Source organism: Colias eurytheme, chromosome 20 (assembly GCF_061535395.1).
Source record: "Colias eurytheme isolate Ceu_HAF_F1 chromosome 20, ilColEury1 Martin Lab GWU primary, whole genome shotgun sequence".
In the NCBI taxonomy this organism is placed as follows: domain Eukaryota; kingdom Metazoa; phylum Arthropoda; class Insecta; order Lepidoptera; family Pieridae; genus Colias; species Colias eurytheme.
The window spans coordinates 8,255,355-8,276,777 of NC_142999.1; the positions used below are offsets into that span (position 1 = coordinate 8,255,355).

Consider the following 21,423-nt stretch of genomic DNA (forward strand, 5'->3'; position numbering starts at 1 on the left):
ATTTTTCAAAAATATATATTTCCTCGACATCATTAAAACTACTCTAAAAGAAGAATCTCTATCAAGTATCAATTTAAGAAGGAAGTACCAAGTAAATTCAATGGATCCATTAACATCTTGTCAAGATGAGTTTATATCAAGGTATTACGATATTCACAAAAAGTACCTATCACAAAACACATCATTGACAAGACGTAAATGTAAAATCCGAAGTGCTCAAACACATCTATAATATCAAAGCCATACCTCGCTCATTTAAATATTCCTTCTCACCCCAACCTGGGGTCCTAGATACTGTAAAAAGAAAATGTCATCCCATTGTAGATGCCCACTTGTAGCGACGGAGCAATCACCCGAGACGTTGGGAAAAAGGAGCTAGAATCAGAAAAAAGGACAAAAATTATAATGCAAAAAGTAAAATATGGGAGGGAGCTTGGTAAATGGAAATCGCGGGCTGGATATGCGACGGATAATGAAGTGGGCCTCGTTACGGCGTACCTCCGGTATTTAAACGTGTATCAAACAAAAGCTAGAAAAATTTGGAAGTGCACAACGGTATTGCTTGCTAGAGCAGAAGTGTTAGGAATAGGGTTGGTGACATGGTACGATAAATTTTGAGCGTGATGAGTATAAGTTGTATTTGATTTATTTGCATCATAGTTGAACTGTTATCATTACAATGTTGGTAATATTGCCGAAGAGCAATCGAAAGTAGACAGAGATGAAGAACACAAAAGTCGAGTCCATTCTTAAGGACTTTATTAAAAAGAGCGTATCTAGTAAAGATCGTATCGTAATGATAGGTTTGTTTATGTTCTTACAAATTCTACTGGTAATGTTTGTTGTTCTAATAATAATATTCAAAGCAATTTACGATTCTGACCCAGTAGCAAACTGTCTAATTAGCTCCAATTTGACCAATCAACCATATACACTCATAATTAACTCAGCAGCGTAAATACGAATTATTCCAGAATATAAAAAACTATTATGTATTTGTATTACATACCTACAAACTAAATAATATTAACATACTTCTAATTCTTCGTTAATTTCTAAAATGCGTGTTATGACTTGTTTTAACTTTTACAGGATTTATAAACAAAGGCATCCTTTGGCAACTTAAAAGTAGGTAAACAATAAACATCGTATCATCAAGTTTATAAAATAACCTATCTACTATTACCAAATGCAAACTTTAATCTTCTTCATTTTATTTTATATACCCATTACAATACTATTTTGCTGAAACGACAAAAAGTTTTGACCTCACGTCACACTGAATAGAAAATAAATGACGAAACGACACTTAGAATCTTCATATTTTTTCCATCAAATAAAATATCGTCTTGACTCAAATGATCGACATCACTTACTACGATTAAAATTGTACATAACCAGCGCTTATACGGTATACCCCAAATGTTGGTATGTCTGATTTGGCGTCGTAATATAAGGATAAAAAGTATATCAGCACAAAGCACTCTGCATTCGATGTTAAAGGTTGTAGAGGAAGCCAAGCGAGAGGTTTTTGTGGGAAAACTCGAGGAAAACGGAGTAGAAAAAATCGAGACATCTCTAGATGCGACGGTCTCAAGTCTCGAACCTTGAAGTTTTGTGTGGATGCTTTTACACTGGAGCGGTGGAAATGATCTTGAAATGGAATTAAATTCAGAGGTTTTTTGTGTATTTTATTTATTTGTTTAGTATTATGTTTCAGATCCTCTAAACCACGTTAGAATAGGAATATTTTCTATTCTTTAGGTATTTTAATTTCTTCGATTTTGTACATAGCAGAACGAAACTGTACTAAAATAATTTTCTTTAGTTCAATAATAATATTTAAAATATATAAAAGGAAGCAATTGTTTTCAATAATTTAGAATAAGTTTCATTATTTTACATTTAAATTTCCGTAAAATTAAAAATTAAGAAAGTTTAACTGACCATCGTTACACCATGTTACACGTTACACACAATACAGCGAGTTACACATTGGTGTAACAGAGTCCCGAAGCTTTGTTTCACGTCGCCCGCCGTATCGTATCATTAACTCGAAGTGGATGAGGTTTTTTGACTTTTTAACGTTAATTCTTTTTTTATTTATGAAAAACGGGTGTCACTGCATCTTTGAGATTTTGAGAGGCGTCGCGCGAACGCTCAATATCGCTGATGGTATTAATTAGAAAGATTTTTTAATACCTCAAGTATGTTTTGACGCCAATTTTTTTCCTGTTTTTCAAGACCTTTGTTCGCGAACAGAATTCGTTATTCAGTTATGAATTATTTCTATTGTAATTTGTTCTTGTCCTTGTTAGTTGTTACTAATTATTGGTCTTGTCATTTGAAAGTAAAAATTAGCTATGTTTCCATTACGATAACATTTTTTTTGTATGTTATCTTTTTCAAAACTGTCGTCGAAAACAAAACCGAAAACTATCAAAATCCAGATTGATTTTAAACATTGCTAAAATTCCTTTAATTTCTACAGATTAAATAAGACTATGTTTACTTTTTCTTTAACATGAATTAAAAATATGGTTTGTGTCCATTTGGAGAAATGAATGTAGGTATAGTAAGTACGTATAATACTATACATATAATGTGACTATATAAGACTCTCTCTGTCATGGGAATGACCACATACAATAGAAACTAGATCGTTATGGTACACCGGAGCATATGAAATTTCTAACCGAGCATTGAAATTTAATGTTTTTGAGACGATTTCTTGCAATTAATTTAACGTTTTCGTGCACTATTAGCAATGAAGAATGGGTGGTAATTTATTTCGGATTTTGACTGAATATTAGTAATTAGAAGAACTTTTTATCGGGATTAATGAATTATAGTAATACATGGGTTAACAAAGTTTTAGTAGGCTCTTGTTGTGGTCTTATGTTTTTTTGTTTTAATTTAATATACTTAATATAACTTGTAAAAGATGTTATACAAATGTGTGCATCAATTTTATTTTAAACTCCGTCTATTAGTTGCTGAGATTAGCGCAACTAAACAAACAAACGATCATTTCAGCTTAAATTATTAGTATAGATACAATATAATATTAAATTCCTGCTCTACATCTGTATATCTTGTAAGAAATCAAATCCAAGACTTCTCTCAAGAAAATTCACGACACATTACCAGGGGGAGTTTTAATTTCAAATATGCATGAATTACAGGAAAGAAGTAATCCAATAAAACATTTTGACAAAAGAATCTCCTCCGATTTCATTATGATTCGTATCTGTATGTTTGTATGAAATACGTTCATTTCTTATTTAATATTACTTTGCAATTGTATTTGGAATTTATGTTTCCTTTGATGGGATTGTTAAAATCAAATACTTACAGCCAGTTTTGGGGATATTATTAAATTCGACATTGTTGATTTAAATGTTGAACACTACAAACATGTTATAAATAGTAGGGTAAAAGCCGGATAGTTGCGCCACTTTTCAAAAAAGCTATATTATGAAAAATTATGTACTTAATAAGAATAATGAAACATGTATATCAAAAGATAGGTCTTTAAACCATCATATTAGCCTATTTTATTAAACGTAATTATTAAAGGTTTTGAGTAAATCCTGTTTTATTTGACCTCTCAAATGAAGGATAGTTGCCTAATCTAGCGGATAGTTGCCTATCGTAAATAAAACTTCAGAGGATACTTGCCTCGTGAGGGGATAGATGCCTCACAATATTTTTTTAAATAAAAACAAATTTATATCAATTCACTTAATCAGTCTTTATTATTTGTTTTGCTTTTTAATTAAGAACTAATCAACATTATACATTTTTTTTCTATAAAACTATAACAATATAACAAAAATAGCCTCTAAATTAGTTATAATCACATATTAGTAAAATTATTGATATTTATCTTAAAGATAGAAGAAGAATATGGCAATCAAATTTGGCATTAACCATCAGAAGCGAGGGATTTCATCTTTCCACATCGCATGCAATACAGTTTCATCCATATTAAATATTCCATCTGGTTTAACCAGCAATTCATTCTCAGTTAAGACAGAAGTTAATAAGTAGATCAAAAAATTTTGCAACGTCTTCTTGTTGAGACCCCTCGCTCTTTCAATTGATAAACCCTCAGCTTGCCTTAAAACTATTTCGGGATTTCTTTCCAGAAAGCTTTTTAACCATTGTGGGCTGTGGCCCAGCCGTTATATTAACCCCAAATTTTCGGCAAACTGGTAAGCTAGCTGACGAATTGTATTTCTTTCAGGAGGAAATCCTGCGTCTCCGAGCTTTAGTATATGAGTCACTAGTCTTTTTTCATTTTCAAAATCAAGGACAGGGTATTTTCCTGGAAGTTAAATAAAAAATTAGCGAAATGAATATTGTACCGGCACGGAGATGCCTTATTACCAATAAAAACGCAATAATATTAATATTTGCTAGTGAAAGAATTTGTAGTTGCGGATAGTTGCCCCGAGAGCAACTATCCGCACAAGTTTCTAAGGCGACTATCCTTTTTGATACGGATACTTGCCCTTTTTATTTGCGAAATAAATCAACAATATTTTGCAATAAAATGTAATTAGCAGTATAATTTAAAGTCTAATGCACGCAAAGAAACATAAACTACATTGAAATCACAATTAGTAACAAAAATATTCAATACAAATGACTTACCAATATAGTTTCAACGCCTATCGAAGTTTCACCGCGGAACAATTTCGCTCGCACAGATGAAACGCGTGCGTCTACACAAACGATTGACGTGGCACTGAGGTCTGCGGGAGGAGTACTTACAACTATAGTAAAGCGTTATTGCCACTAATGTCCGTAACATAGTGTATTCGAAACTGCGGCAAGTATCCCACTGGCGCAACTATCCGGCTTTTACCCTAATTAGACAGATTATAGAAAATAGTTTTCATCGTTTCCCTTGTGTTTCTCATAAAAGTGTAAAATCTATAGTTATATTATAAAGATGAAGGGTTTGTTTGAACGTACTACTATCGGTTACTACTGATCCGATTTGAATAATTCTTTCGGTGTTAGATAGCCCATTAATCGAGGAAGGCGATAGGCTATATATCATCTCGCTAAGACCAAAAAGAGTGGTGCACTACGGTAAAACCGCGGAGCACAGCTAGTTTTTTAGAAATATCGAGTTAAAACTGTACAAATTTTATTTAAATTGTCACTGATTTTTTTCAAGTCGTGTAACTGTAAATGGAAGACACAGGCTCCTGAAAAACAGTGCTTACTATCTTAGGAGCCTGGGTCACTCTAATTTGTTATTTTTTTTATGATTTATTTATTTAATTCAGAACATCAATCGCATAATGGATGTTTCTTCAAAAACATGTACTTGTCTGTACTTTCAATACTCCATGTGGTTACTTACTCTATGCAAACATTTTATTATCTTATACATTTTACAATAAAACGTAGGCAGATTACGAGCGCACTTCTTTATTCGCATATAAACCGTTTAAAGCTCAGACTGCGTAAAATATTTTCATAACAAATGTGTTACCTTATGTTTATTATCTATAAATCGTAACGTGTTACCATATCAACACATGTTGTAAAATTGTTATATGTTTGTTAATTGGCAACTGCCAACTTTATCTTCACTAATATTATAAGAGGAAAGGTTTGTATGTATGTATGTATGGTTTTCACGCATAAACTACTGGACCGATTTCAAAAATTCTTTCACAATTAGAAAGCTGCATCTTCACTGAGCAACATAGGCTATAAAACATGTCGGTACCACGGGCGAAGCCGGGGCGGACCGCTAGCTTAATTATTAGGATATTACTCATAAATTATTCGCCTTGGGCTAATAATTTTTCTAAAAGTTAATACATTCTTAGGATTATTTCCTTACAAGCCAGTAGCCACAGGTGTATAATATAGGTACTAGGTAGTCCTGTCTCAGTAAAAAAAGAAGCTTTTTGTTAAATATTAATAATTAGGTAGGTATATTAAATATTATGTAGATTCAATTATTTTTAACACACAACAACATTTGGCAGAAATCATGAAATTTTAATAAATAGGCATTACATATATATGGCATTTACACACGAATATAAACGCACCCCTGTAGTATTATTGTAATCTGAACAATAAAAAAAAAACATTAAATTTAAGACCAACGATTTTTTTATATCGGGAGATGGAAAACGCGTTTCATATCAGTTGTTAAAATAAGCGTTGGATTTAGTTATGTAGTCATTAAATTTAGACTCGTTATGTCGTCGTATATGTCTATATAGAAATATTTGTTTTATTGTTACATATTTAGGTCCACATTTAAGTAATTGTGAGATTTATCTATTTTATAATTTTATAATCTATACTTAATTTTATAAAGCTGAAGAGTTTGTTTGTTTGTTTGTATGTTTGAACGCGTTAGTCTCAGGAACTACTGACGTCCGATTTGAAAAATTCTTTCGGAGTCAGATAGCCCATTTATCGACGAAGGCTATAGGCTAGGTATATAATATCATCCCGTTAAGAGTTAAGACCAACAGGAGCGGAGCAATGCGGATGAAACCGCGGGACAGCTAGTGTAGTATAAAAATGATTATTGTATTTGTAGGGTAAGAAAAACTATCTTTCAGAATAATAATATTTCTTCTATATCTATGCAAAGTACATAATATTATAATTTTCCGAAGGATCGTTAAATTAATCGTTATATTGTAACAAATTGCACTTTTCTTTTTGACTGACACCTTTTATTATGCCCTGAAAGATTATACGTGCTTACTTACATTTTTCAAAACAAAAAACACAATAAAAAATAAATTAGATTTACACTCACCTTTCTACCTTATTTCTCTTTTATATCACAGTAATTTGGGCTTATCTTTAAATGCCTAACAAAATCGAACGTTAAAAGAAAATGGCGGCGTTCGAATTTTAAAAAGCAAGATGTAAAAGGGCGCGTAAAATTTTTCAAGTAACTTTTTTATTGTTAAAAAGATGAGCGATTGTACACTTTGTTATAATTCAAGATAAGCGAAACATTTTATTTTATTGCAATTCTTTGTTATACAATCAAATGGAATAATAATAAACTTTTATAAGGCGTTGTAAAAAGTGGGCATTGTTCAATTAAATCTGTTGTACTTATATAATATAGTACATATTACATAATATTTTATCTTTGGTAGTATATAATATAGATACTTATTGTTTTTTATTGAAGTAAACTTTCGATCCATCTAATATTGGTTTTAATTTGACCAGGAATATTGAGATACTTACACAGAATAAGTTTTTTCATGTAGGTATGTTAATTTTTATTGTCATTTAGGATCAATCATGACTTACTGTCTTATACTAGAAGATCTTTCCTGGATACGTAAAAAAAAATAATAATCCTATCTAAGTATTTTTTTTTTTTCATATCAAAACATGGCACTATTATTAACGTGACAGGCAAATATATTCAAAATGGCGCATTTAACGTTCCTGTAAAATAAAAATAATTTTAATACCACCATAAAATTAACGCAATGCATCTCTAATCTTGCATTATTTTATTATCCGTTCCTCATTAGTCACTTTAACAGTCAATAAATGTCGGTACATTAACAATGACGTCATAAACTTCCAGAAAATTCTTTTTTATGACTTATTAGACAGACGCGTGCGCATGTTAATTCGATCGTTTATGAAAAATCGAGTTATTTTACGATGTTCAGATAAAAGCTGGTTATTATCGAGTTTAGTGGTAATTGGACATTTTAATACTGAGAATAAAAATTATGGGGATTGTTAAAGGTAATGGTTTGATGTTTAGTGTATCTGATTTATTTCGCATTGTTTGTTTGGCTTTCATTTGAGATTTTTTCCTTGCGGTTTTTTTACAGGGTTTATGTAATGAAGAATGTTTATAGTTAACTAGCTGCTCCCCGCGGTTTCACCCCCGTGGCTCCACTCCTGTTGGTCGTAGCGTGATGATATATTATAGCCTATAGCCTTCTTCGATAAATGAGCTATCTAACACCGAATGACATATTCTTAAACTAAATTAGAAAAATGGAAGAAAATGTAAATATACATACTTCACACGTCTTGATACCAAGGAAACGATAACATAATAAAGATGAAGTTAACAGTTAATATGTACGTGGATTTATATAAATCAGCTGAAAAACGTCAAACAATAATAGCACAAAAAAGAAGTTATTTTATTGATCTATGAATCCGAATGATGTTAAAACTGAATGTTGCCAGCTATAAAATAAGAGATTAGCCGAAATCCCTACGACTTGACCGTAAATAATAGTATGAAATATTATGTTACGATATAAAAAAACGACCATACATGATGCATTATTTCTTTACTTTATCGCCGATTTTAGTGAGCATTATAATATAATAGAAATAAAATCAACAACGTAACAATATATTTATGTTTCAACATAGGTAATGTGCAGTCCATACCATACTTATATACATATTTTGTGTAATTTCTGCGTCGATATCTATCTTCTCTCAATATATAAAAGTCTCTTTAGTTACCGTACTCCTCCGAAACGGCTGGACCGATTCTCATGAAATTTCGTGCGCCTATTGGCTGGATCTGAGAATTAGCCAACATCTAATATTCTCGAATCAATAAACAACATTTGCCGGCACAGCTATTACATGTATAAGTACAATCAACGATACATCTCAAATAAATAATAGACGTTTACATAAGCAAAGAGAACAATGTGTTTTTATGACAACGCGCTCAGCGCAGCCATTTTTTATAGTGATGTGACACGCGTCGATACCGCTCGATACATTTTACGATTGCATTTAATTTATTTGTTCGATCGTAAACGTCATGTGGAGCATCGATGCTCTCCGTTTGAAGATTATTATTTGTTACCCACGCGGTTTTTAACGATGCTATTACGAGATTGCGTCGTGACGATTCTGTGTGCCATAACTGTCCGTCTCACTTGACTTTGTTATGATATGAATTTATTAAAAAAACGGGCACTTCGTTTCTTTTTGTTTTTGCAGGTTGTTTTGTTTATTTCAAACATGTGTATGATAACTCCCAATGAATAAAGAAAGGAATAAATAAATACAAACATGTCGATTGTCATGTTGCATCCATCATGTAGTCCATGTTATGTACATACTTTTAATATAAACCAACTCAAATAATCAGCTGTATAATATGATATAAGCACAGATAATGTATTACTATACAAGTATGCATTACATAAATAGTGATGTACATATGGTATACGAATAATATCGATAAAAATATCGCCACAATGTCCCACCACTATTCGCTCAAATGAAAAATTTTACAATTCCAAGACATACTTTGTCAATACCAATATTACCTCTAGTTATCTATAAAGCGTTCTCGTTTTAACGATATCGATATAGAATTCATAGTTTCGGCAATAAAACTCAGAATGCTAGGATAAAATCTTCAAGTCGATAGATCTTTTTATCGTCAAATGAAACGTCAGAATTGTCTTCGTAACTACATTGTTAGCTTAATAATATTTAGTTTAGATTTAAAATTTTACTTGAATTAACGTTTAAAATAGTTTATCTCCGCTGCTAGTGATAATTTTTGGTTTAAAAATGTTTACACTATTGTTTTTACATGTGGTTTCCCTATCTTAAAATCGGTAGGATTTTGTTTCATAGAAAATGCCTAACACTCTTACCAAAAATGATACAATTTGTCTTTTCTCTCTACCTTTCTCAAGCAAAATACAAATTTTAAAAGAATCTTATCAATTCGCCTTAAATCAATTTTATTTCATAAATCTTAAATAACACAATTCTCTTTGATCACAGACTAAATATTAATATTCCAATATCAAATGCGCATAAGCAGACGATCATTGTGTTCACGGAAAAAGTATTGCGAAATTAAATATAACTAATTTCACGACTCCTTTCATAAAACCTCTTTTCTTGAGCAAATAGCCTGCTCGATCGAATTCTGTTTTAGGTAGATTAGACTCTATGTATGAGGGAGAAGGATTCAAATTTATTTGATTCAAATAAGCAGCCGTTGGGTCGGTATTGAGTGAAAATTATCCACCCCAATCCCTTTGAACCGATTTGTCGTGTGTCTATTGTAGGTTCAAAGGTATTTTTTTGCTTATTATTACGCTTGTTCGGTTCTTGCAAGCATTGTTTACCTGTAGGATACAAATGTGTATACGGTTGAGAAGGAGTATTTGATTTCAACGTACTTATTGCATTGGTTTTTTATGGGACATGTGAAATTACTTCATGTATGTGTATGTTATTTGTCATTTCAACACCTTACCATACCATACCAACATAGGTTATAATTAAATCCATAATTTTTACTATTATATCTTGTAATTATGTCAATAATTAATACTCAATTTTGTTTTACTGCAGTGTTTATCAAACTCTGCTACCATTAATTTGTAGTTAACAGAGAAAGATTTAATTCAGCATTTATTTGTGTAGTACATGGTACGGAAAAGAAAATATTTTATTACTGTTACCTGATGTTATCATAAAATATGCATAACAATCTTCAGAAAACAACAATCCTTTGAACTCGAAAGCGTACCATTCGCTGAGTAAACAAATATTTGGAAACGATACCTCCACTTTGAAACGATGTTTATCTACTTCGCCATATTTATTTATTGTATCATCAGAAACTATTCGATTTTATTACAGAGTTCAATACAAAACTCCAATCACAGTTTCTCAAATTTGCATTTTATCTGCTCCCTATTTGAATTCAAAATTGCATGCAACCTCCAGGGAAGGAATCTTGCCAACTTAATTTAGCTTTTTATTTACTCTCAAAGTATATGCAAATGTAGATGATTTCCCGCCTTTCTTGTTAAGATAATCAGGTGATATCTCTCCCTGTCTGTTACGTTTGTCCCTGTATATGTTTGTTTCATTTTTTCGGTATCAGAGAAAGTAATTTGTCGGGTGCGTTTTCAATTTAGAAACGAAATTAGGTATAATAAAATTATACAGTTCACCGCTAACGTTTCGATCTGAATGATATCTTTTAAGAGGATTTCTTTCTAATTTTATTTGTTGAGGGGAGCGTTTTACCTGTGATGTCATTAAATTTGGTTTTATGTGTGTCATGCCATTGTATCTTTACCATCTGTTAAAATTTGTATAGATAATCTATTCATAAGCTTCGTCTGTATGTTTATCGTGTTATCTGTTTTATGTTTACGTGCCTTCCATTTAATATACTTCTAGCACAGACTAATAATAATATACTACGTATCTTCTAGTTAAAATGTTGTGTTTTTTTTTTTAAAACACAAGGTTAAATATATCCTAAGGATATCAATTTTACCGACGTAGACTCAATATTTATCAAGTTCTTCACTACGTCTATCATCTGTTATTAATAATCTTTGGTAGAGATTATTTTATTTTCAAAACAAAATAAAGTTAAGAGATGCATTTCACATAATATATTTTATCTGATGTTCTTGATTTATTTTACGACCAATTAGAAGACCTTTTGAAGTCTTTAAATGGAGATGCAAAAATCTAATCTGTGCCAAGAAGTTGAATAATAAATATAATAAAACCTACAATTGCTACTAAATAAATAAACCTAAATCGCAATAAACTCCATCACCACCTACTTTTATGACTTAGAAGTGTACTTGATCTAGATAGCTAAAATAAACACTATATGCATTAGATTTTACTTCGTTAAAAGCGTTGTAACACTTGAATAGTTTTACTATTGCGAAATTCTATTAGTCTTTACGATGTTATAGACGGACTTAAACATCACTACATAGTATAAAACAAAGTCGCTTTCTCTGACCCTATGTCCCTTTGTATGCTTAAATCTTTAAAACTACGCAACAGATTTGGATGCGGTTTTTTTAAATAGATAGAGTGATTCAAGAGTAAGGTTTTAGTATATAATTTATTGGGTTTTAGACAAAGCGGGCGAAGCCGCGGGCGGTAAGCTAGTAAATGAATAAAAATAAGCTCAAGTCAGTATACAGAAAATAAATTCCGTGCAAATTATGAAACACACAAGAAATGTTAATATTAAAACAAAAAAACACTGAATATTAATGAGAAGATTACATGAATAAATGAAAGAATTGTGCGCCATGAAATGACAATCGCTTTTTTTTCAAACACAGAAAAAAACATCTCTGTAAGTCGATTTCCAATTGAAAAACTGTATTTTTCATCAAATCTCAGCTATGTATACAATTATCTTAAAGTTGAAGAGTTTGTTTGTTTGTTTATTTGAACGCGCTAATCTCGGGAACTACTGGTCCAAATTGCAAAATTCTTCCGGTGTTATATAGCCCATTTATCTAGGAAGGCTATAGGCTATAGTATTATATCATTTTTATTTTATTTTTTTATTAGGTAAATTTCATATTCCTATTACGAATTTCAATTGTGAATTCAAATGCTAATATCATTCCTATAGTTCATGTCTCCACTAAAAATCTAATCTCTACTATCACAACACACGCGTAATTCGCAACCCCTTATAATAAAAACACCATTCGAATTATCCTAACAATAAAACCGACAAGTGTATCACTCTCTTGAATTACTTTTAATATCGTTTGGTACGTTACGACATATCGTATCGTAATGTCGGTTATGAAAATGGTAAAACTCTTTTTATTTTCTTCGATATTATTATTTTCTTAAATTAAACAATAAACAATAAACAATAAACAAAAATCTTTATTTCCAAAAAATATAAGATGCATAGAAATTGAAAACCCTTGCTCCCACACTAGGATTCCCTGTGTCGTGGGAACAAGTATCTTCCAGTGGTACATTTTAATCCTAATGCTAAGAAAATAAACTATTACATTAAAAATCTTCTATACAAATTATTATATTTATTTTCTTAAACATCCTAAAATAATGAAAACTAAAATAAATATGTGCATCCTATCCTACTAATATTAAAATGCGAAAGTTTGTGAGGGTGTGTGTTTGTTACTCTTTCACGCAAATACCACTGAACCGATTACAATGAAATTTAGCACACATATAGAGGGTAACTTGGATTAACACATAGTTTTATCCCAGAAATCACACGGGAACGGGAACTATGCTGGTTTTTCTTTGAAAACGCGGGCGAAGCCGCGGACGGAAAGCTAGTACGACTTATTTATATTACGTACCAGGCTACGTAAGGAGTTCCGGCAACTATGAGACATGCAATGTAAATAAAATATCGTATTCCTTTAAAAATTTAATTGTTAAGGAATGCTCTTCACTATAATAAAGCTTTACATTCCATACGATGAATCATATAAATTTAAAAATTAAAACTAGAGCACAAAACACGGGCACAAATAGATGTGTTAATTGTACTAAGTCTATCACAAATTATTGGGGTAGAAATAACTTTTGATTACATTATACAAAATTCTTACAAACTGCACCATAACTTCCATAATATTTGTAAGGTAATGAAACAGAGTGATTCATGCAACTTATTAGAGTCGTAATAAAATCGTATCGCATTCGTTCCGTCACTATAAAAGTACTCTACGACTCACGTACTAAACTTTATGAGGGCATTGTTTTATTAATATCTATAAAAAGTGCTTCCAAGTAAACCGTTTGAGTTTCAGTGTTTACAGACTCTAGATGCACTAAGTTTATTGGTCTCACTAACTTGTAAAATTTAATTATATTCGTGTTGTTTTGGTGCATTTGCCTGCATTTCTTTATTGCAATCATTAAGGAACTTTTGAGTTATGTTAATGAATATTTTAATGATGATGTAGAGCTATTATTTACAGTTATACTAATGAAGTTTATTTTTACTAGTCCACGTTAATATATTGTATTACTAGCTTTCCACCCGCGGCTTCGCCCGCTTTGTCTAAAACATAATAAATTATATACTAAAACCTTCCTCTTGAATCACTCTATCTATTAAAAAAACCGCATCAAAATCCGTTGCGTATTTTTAAGGATTTAAGCATACATAGGGACATAGGGACAGAGAAAGCGACTTTGTTTTATACTATGTAGTGATTAATAGGAAGGCAATTGTCTGTCTTATTACTACGTTATAGCGTCTGAACCACTAAACATAAATTACTTCTACAACTACAACTATTATTAATTATTATGAATTAAAATTACTTCAAATCTACGATAGAATAATACCTCAAAAATAGAACAATATTAGCAATTGACAAAAGTCATGTAAACTTGCTACATTAGGTATCAGGAACATTATTACCAGCGAAGCCGTGAACAGAAATCTATTTTTGTGTAAAAATTTAAGTCTTTTACAATTTCGTTTTTTTTTAACATATTATTTTATCATTTCAGACGGATGCCGCTCTACCGCAATGTACAGACGATAAAGGATCTTCAGAAAGCTCAATATTCTCATCAATAATACCAGACAAGCTCTCCGGGTCCATTTGTACTGCTGTCCTCTTCATGCTTGGATGGAAACTATTGTCAAATAAACGGTGAACAAAATGCCATAAATTTGTATCTAATTTTTAAGTATACTCTCGTCTGTTATTATATATATATATATATATATATATCACATTTGTAGAGAGTCAATTAATCGGGACCTTGTATAGGTCCCGGAACAACCCCAAATTGTATCTTGTATGAATAAGTATTGAATATTATAATCACAGATTTAGAATGTTCTAGATATTTTAGTCGAGGACAGGTCAATTGTTGTTTATGTTTTTACAACATAGTAGCTTACGTGTGCAAATAAATCTGATACTATAATATGAATGAACGATTCTCTAATACTTAATATTCACATCAAAACCAAGATAATATCAAATTCAATACATTCGTCATTAATCGTCTTCGTCAGACTTCATGTTAAAGTGAAAATATGATCATTTTGTAATCTAATTCAAGCAGAGAAATTTCATGAATTCACTTTAAACCCAAAAATAAACGAATATTTAAATCTGTGATTATAATATAACATTGGCAGTTATTTGTATACTGATATGCCCATGTAATTATGTAGAGATACTGTATAAATTGTTAATAAATCAAAACGTATATTCTCAGCTTAGTATTAAAGGTATTTAACGTAATTCTAAATTGACTATTTGTATATTGTTTGAAAAATTAGGTTGAATAATGTATTACTGATTGTAAAACGCACAATTTTCATGTTTTATACCTATATACTTGAAATATTTAGTGAAAATTTAACTATTGCTTTGATGCTTACATTCCGCTTTTGATGTTGTCATAATTTTAAATAGCCCGAGAAAATTAAGCCGAAAATTGGATATTATCGGAAATAATTCGTGTACTTTTGAAAATCGCTTTAGTTGTTCTTGAAATATCCAGATCATATCGAAAGTCCTCAAGGGTAAAGGAAATTCTATGTAGAATATTTTCCTAGAAGTAACCGTGATGCTATTTGTAAAGGTTTTAGATTTATGAGCAAAAAAGGGTCCTTTGGTCCTACACACTTAGCTCACCCCTCACTCTTGAGGACTTTCGATATGATCACCTGGACATGTCAAGGAATAACTGTAGCGATTTTCAAAACTACACGATTTATTTCCGCTAATTTTACTTATTTTCTTGGACTAATATAGCAATAAAATATACGAAAATTAGACGAATTTATACGTTGTATTTCGATATAAGAGTTGAGCGTTTAATATCTGGATATATATTTCCCACAAATTGTTCCAAAGACACAGCCTAAAATTATCATCGATTGATCTCATTATATTATTTTTGTAATGAAAAGGTTTATTTTAGATAATTTAGGTAATGTAAGACGGTTCGTGCCAAGAACTTGCAGAGAAATAATATTTTATTATTCAATTAATTTTATTGTATTAAGGGCCGATTTTTCAATCGCTAGTTAAAACTTACCCATCCAATAAAGTATTACACGATAATATTAAAATGTCACCTGTGAACAGTCAAATACGGGCAATTAGAATACATTTTGAAATGGTAGTTTAATACGTTATTCGACGAATAAGTTTTAACCAAGGATTGAAAAATCAGCCCTTAATCGAAATATGAAACAGTTTAAGAGCATATTCAATTATATAATTATTAATTAATTTAAGATTAGTTTAAGTGGATTGAATCGAAATGATTCGTTACCGGATAGATGCTTTTATATTATTTTTGCTATTTGTAAATACTATTATTATTAGTATAACTTGTAATTAATTCTGTATGGAATTCGAGGCTTCATTTTTAATTTGAATTTGAATTCAAGTGACATTTTAACAAGGTCCTTTTTACTCAAATGTTTGCACTATTACATTGTTATGAAAAAATAGTTGAAACATATTAAAGGTACGACAAAAACAAAGGCAGTAAAACAGTGACATTATTAGTTTAAATTTAACGTTAAAAAGTTTTCAATAACAAATTGAGTGACGATAATAATTATTAATGATAATTATTAAAAAAAGAGTAACATTTGGTGGCCTAAAGTTGATTAAACGATTACACAGTTACGTGCAAAAACATAGAATATAAAATGTCTGTTCTGCAAATGTTAATATGACAAAGAATGTAATGAACGAACAATTTATTTAAATGGTATTATGCATTTCTGATAATTTAATTTTTAGCACTTATTGATAACAAAATAGCCATTTAAATTTAAAATGCCTCAATTTGTCACTATTTGAATTCCATTCAGGGATCATAATTTGGGAGCAAACCTTAGTTAAGTATAAAGTAATTTTTATTCCGTTTGTTTTAAAGACAAAACAATGAAGGATGTGTTCAATTGTGATATGTATTTATTTAAGGGAAAAGTTAAATAAAAAGTTTTCATAATGATCTCTTGAAAACTCTTATTTGCTGAACTGCTTCTCTATAGTGTATGTAAAAGATAACAAGTATCAAACGTTACTACAGATTATATTTTCTTCTTAGGGGCGTCCATAAATTACTAGGTCCATAAAATATTATTAGGTGTTTTAGTTTAAATCTCATCTAACCTTACGTTGGAAAGAGGGGATGGTCTCGGCAAAAATCACATTTCAAAATTGAAAAAAAAAACAACTAACGTAATTTATGGACGCCCCCTTATTTAATAAACATTAAAATAAAGTCATTAAAGCGTTAAATATCTATATATTAGAACTTCAACAGTACTTTATAGATAATAATTATTAATTTGATCATCTTTTGTGTACACTAAAGAGAAGCCGAAAGAAAACTATGCATTTAAGAGTTTTGTAAATAAATTATAATTGGTATGCTTTTCGCTCTTTAATATTTATAGAGAAAAATTTCTAAATTTCCGTACTAACGCTTCACGTCTAAATGGAAGGAGGTGTGAGAATATTTCATTTGTAAAAGATTTGTAAAATAATATCATCATCAGCTCATATACTATGTTCCCACTGCAGGGACACGTCACACGGGCCTGCTATGAGGGTTCAGGCCATAATACACCACGCTGGTCAAGTGTGGGTTGGCAGATATTACATATTGTCGATCTCAAAGCAATAATATCACCTATCTACAACAATCTGTTTAAAAATTAAATAAAATAAAAAAATAAATCCATTCGAAGTTTGATACTTTGAGTAATAACAATTTTTTGATAAAAAATATTACATACCTTCTCAAGCGTAGATACAATTGTTGAATAAACAGTTAGTTAATGTTTTATTTATAATAATATACATTTAAAATAAACAGAAATATACTCAGACCTTCTTCCAACCATAATATTATAAAATGTGCTTTTGCTACCGTACGTTTAGTTAAATAATTAAGTGTATAAATTGATCTATAAGCAATATAATTGTAATAATTAGGTATAAGGCATCTCACTACCAAGTCTTTCTTTATTTCTTCACTGTTTTTGTATGGAAAACATGTTTGTCTTTTTAGTTACATATTTTAATATTATATGTAAAATTTTCAGTCTAAACGATACGAATATATTTATAATTCCACTGAAAAAGCATTAAAGAAATGGAGCGTTTCTTTTTTTTATTCAAAAATTTTTCGTCATTTTAGTTTAACGATGATTTAAGACATACTTTGTAAAAAGAGTCGCTACTCAGGCAAAATCATGATAATGATGTGAATATTATAAATATTACAAAAATAAAAATCCAAAAACTGACTAGGTCCTAATTTCAATGAACATATTTGTAACCTTTGGATTCAACCAAGTCCTGCTGTCTACATAACTGTTGTCCATTTTTTCAGAACACTATCTATATTTATAGTAATTCATAATTTCTAAATACTATTATCACGAAAGCCAAAATAATTCTGATACACTCCGTCTCAATATTCGACTTGGATATTATAAACGACTAGATTTCCGCCCGCGGCTTCGCCCGCGTTTTCAAAGGAAAACCCGCATAGTTCCCGTTCCCGTGGGATTTCCGGGATAAAACCTATCCTATGTGTTAATCCAAGTTACCCTCTATATGTGTGCTAAATTTCATTGTAATCGGTTCAGTAGTTTTTACGTGAAAGAGTAACAAACATCCATACATCCATACATCCTTACAAACTTTCGCCTTTATAATAGTATTAAGATATGTATGTGTGTATATATATAACTACTACTACATATTTTTACGACTTAGGCTATGTAATGGCCTATATATACTGCTGTTAATTTTAGTATTACATTGTAATTATTTTAAGTGATTATAATTATTAAAGAAATTATTTTAATACAAACGTGTGATTCATAACTTAGTTTAATTGACGGCCTGTATATTTTAGAATAATTAATTTTAGTGAAAATATATTATAATTTAGTTTTAATGCTTTATTTCTTACCAGCTACATATATGAACGCTAGATTTTTTTAAATGTTTATCAACTGCCGATTTATTTTCTGTTTTTGTATATTCTTTTTTTAAATAATATAATTTTATAAATACAATTTTGTTTTATTTGTTGACTCTACCTACTCAAACTCAACTGAGTGTGATTATGACTTTGTATTATAATAACGAAGTAATTTAACAGTCATTGGTAACAGTTCTTAGCGTGATGATATAATATATAGCCTCTAGGTACTCTATAGCCTTCCTCGATAAATGGGCTATCTAACACTGAAAGAATTTTTAAAATCGGACCAGTAGTTCCTGAGATTAGCGCGTTCTCACAAACAAACAAACTCTTCAGCTATATAATAAGTATATATAGCTATCTATACGGAATATTAAATGTCAATCGGTTGAATAGCTAAAGAAATGGTTATAATCTTAGGTTATAATTATCTTATATATAAAAATGAATCGCAAAATGTGTTGGTAAGCGCATAACTCGAGAACGGCTGAACCGATTTCGATAATTCTTTTTTTATTATATTCCTTGAAGTACGAGGATGGTTGTTATGGAGAGAAAACGTAAACATGTACCACGGGCGAAGCCGGGGCGGACCGCTAGTATTAGATAATATTTTCATTAGATAAAATTTGCTCTATGTTCAAGTAGTTCAAGTATTTAAGCATAGGCAAGTGAAGCTATCATTTTATGAAATTTCAACGAAATCTGTCGAGTATTTTCTGGTATGAAATTTTAACACACATAGTATATATACCTACAAATATTCGAATTTATCATACCTATTATAAATAATATTTATGTAATTCAGGGGGGTATAAGGTGAATGCCCTATGAATTTTAAACTGTTTAAGAACCCCGAAGAAGCACCTCATTGAAAGTACAACACTTCGCTAAGGAGGCAATAAACGAAAGCATATGGTGATAACATATTTTATTAGAGATTCTAAAAAGTTAATTATGTTCAGAAGAGAGGCTAGTGCGTGTAATATTAATAAAAAAAATAAGATAGTTAATTATGATTAACTGAAAAAAATACGTTAATATTTAAAACTAGCGGTCCGCCCCGGCTTCGCCCGTGGTACATATTTCGCAATAAAAGGTAGCCTATGTTCTTTCTCAGGGTCTAATGATTATTTGTGCCAAATTTCATCAAAATCGGTCCAGTAGTTTATGCGTGAAAACCATACACACATACATACGAACCTTTCCTCTTTATAATATTAGTATAGAAGTATAGATAATTACGGGATTTTTTTGATGATTAAATTAAACTCAAATATACTAGACCGATGTCGTTAAACGGTTTTGAGCTTACAGACAGACATACAGAGTAACTTTCGCATTTACTTATAATATTTTTAGGGATTTGTAAGCTCTACCTTGTTTTGTTGCTAAAATAAAATTGGATTCAATAAGGATTGTCAATTTTTTTTTATTTTTCGAGAATTAGTGCACTATAATTTAAAGCGTGAGTGAAGTTTCTATATATTTAGTACTTATGTAAAATATCCTATTCTATATTTTCATACAAATATCTTATTTTTACGCCCAAGTTCTAACACCATTAGCATGAAGCCTTTCATCAAAACTTTAAACCATTTTCAAAACCATTAAATTGAATAAGTTTACTGCACTCCATGTAACTTAGATCGTGTTTGTAAGAATACCCACTAACTTAACGTGGTCACTTATTTGATGTATTTAACTTAAATCTAACTTGGATGGTTTTATATCTACTGTGGAAGTTTTACGAGCACTTTTGAAACGTATAGGGCTATTAGGCGCCATGTTATTTTATTTTACCTTCTTGATACAGTGGTAAGCGGTTCGACTCCCGTCAAGTGACTAACAAAAACAACTTACAGAAAATCGAACATTGAAACAGATCTTTTATGTATCTGACTTATTATTCTTTTTTTTTTTGCAATTCATAATTATTAATGACAACAGGAAACTATTATTTATTATTAATATTAATTTAAATATGGAGAACCAAATTAACTTGACCTCTTTTTAATGTTCAACAAAATTAACAAATACCCAGCTCCGGGTTACTCTTATTAACAAAATCACATTTCAATATTAATAAACATTAACGCGACGTTAATTTTAAATAAATTTATTTAAAACATGATTAATCGATAGACCATCAAATCCCCATCACGTCAGGAATATTGACATGCATACAATACTTGTGACGACTCAACGTAATATCTACAAATGGAAATTTTTGCATACAATATTGTTACGCGTGACGAAAAATACAATATATATTTGGTATTCAGATTTTTTGCCGCAACTATTATTTGCATATAGAAGAGGTACTGTAATCGATCATCAACTAATTTCAATATTATCGCGTTGTTTACGCTGTATTTTTGAAGATTGATCGTTTGGTTTTCTCACGGATTTTTTAATTTCGGTTGCGTAATAATAAAATATCAAAAATTTTAATTTGGAACATATTATTAATGAGTGAGCAGTTTATTTTGTAATATTCGCTGAGATTAAATATATTGTTATAATTTTTACATTACACCAAAAAATAACATTTCAGAGGATAGTTCAATTGCCGCATTTTAAGCTGCAAATTCCTTTTGTTTCATATTTTTTCAA

At 30.4% G+C, this 21,423-nt stretch overlaps 1 protein-coding gene across 1 annotated transcript in view; it reads left to right on the plus strand.

Annotated features, from left to right (window-relative positions):
• Positions 1 to 14,536, plus strand: part of LOC149899801 (uncharacterized) — a 99,407-nt gene extending 84,871 nt beyond the window's left edge. The window contains exon 3 of the mRNA XM_090113699.1: positions 14,332 to 14,536. Coding sequence (XP_089969825.1) covers positions 14,332 to 14,481 — 150 coding nt within the window. The 3' untranslated portion in view covers positions 14,482 to 14,536. The remainder of the gene's footprint in view (positions 1 to 14,331) is intronic.
• The last annotated feature ends 6,887 nt before the right edge of the window (positions 14,537 to 21,423 follow it).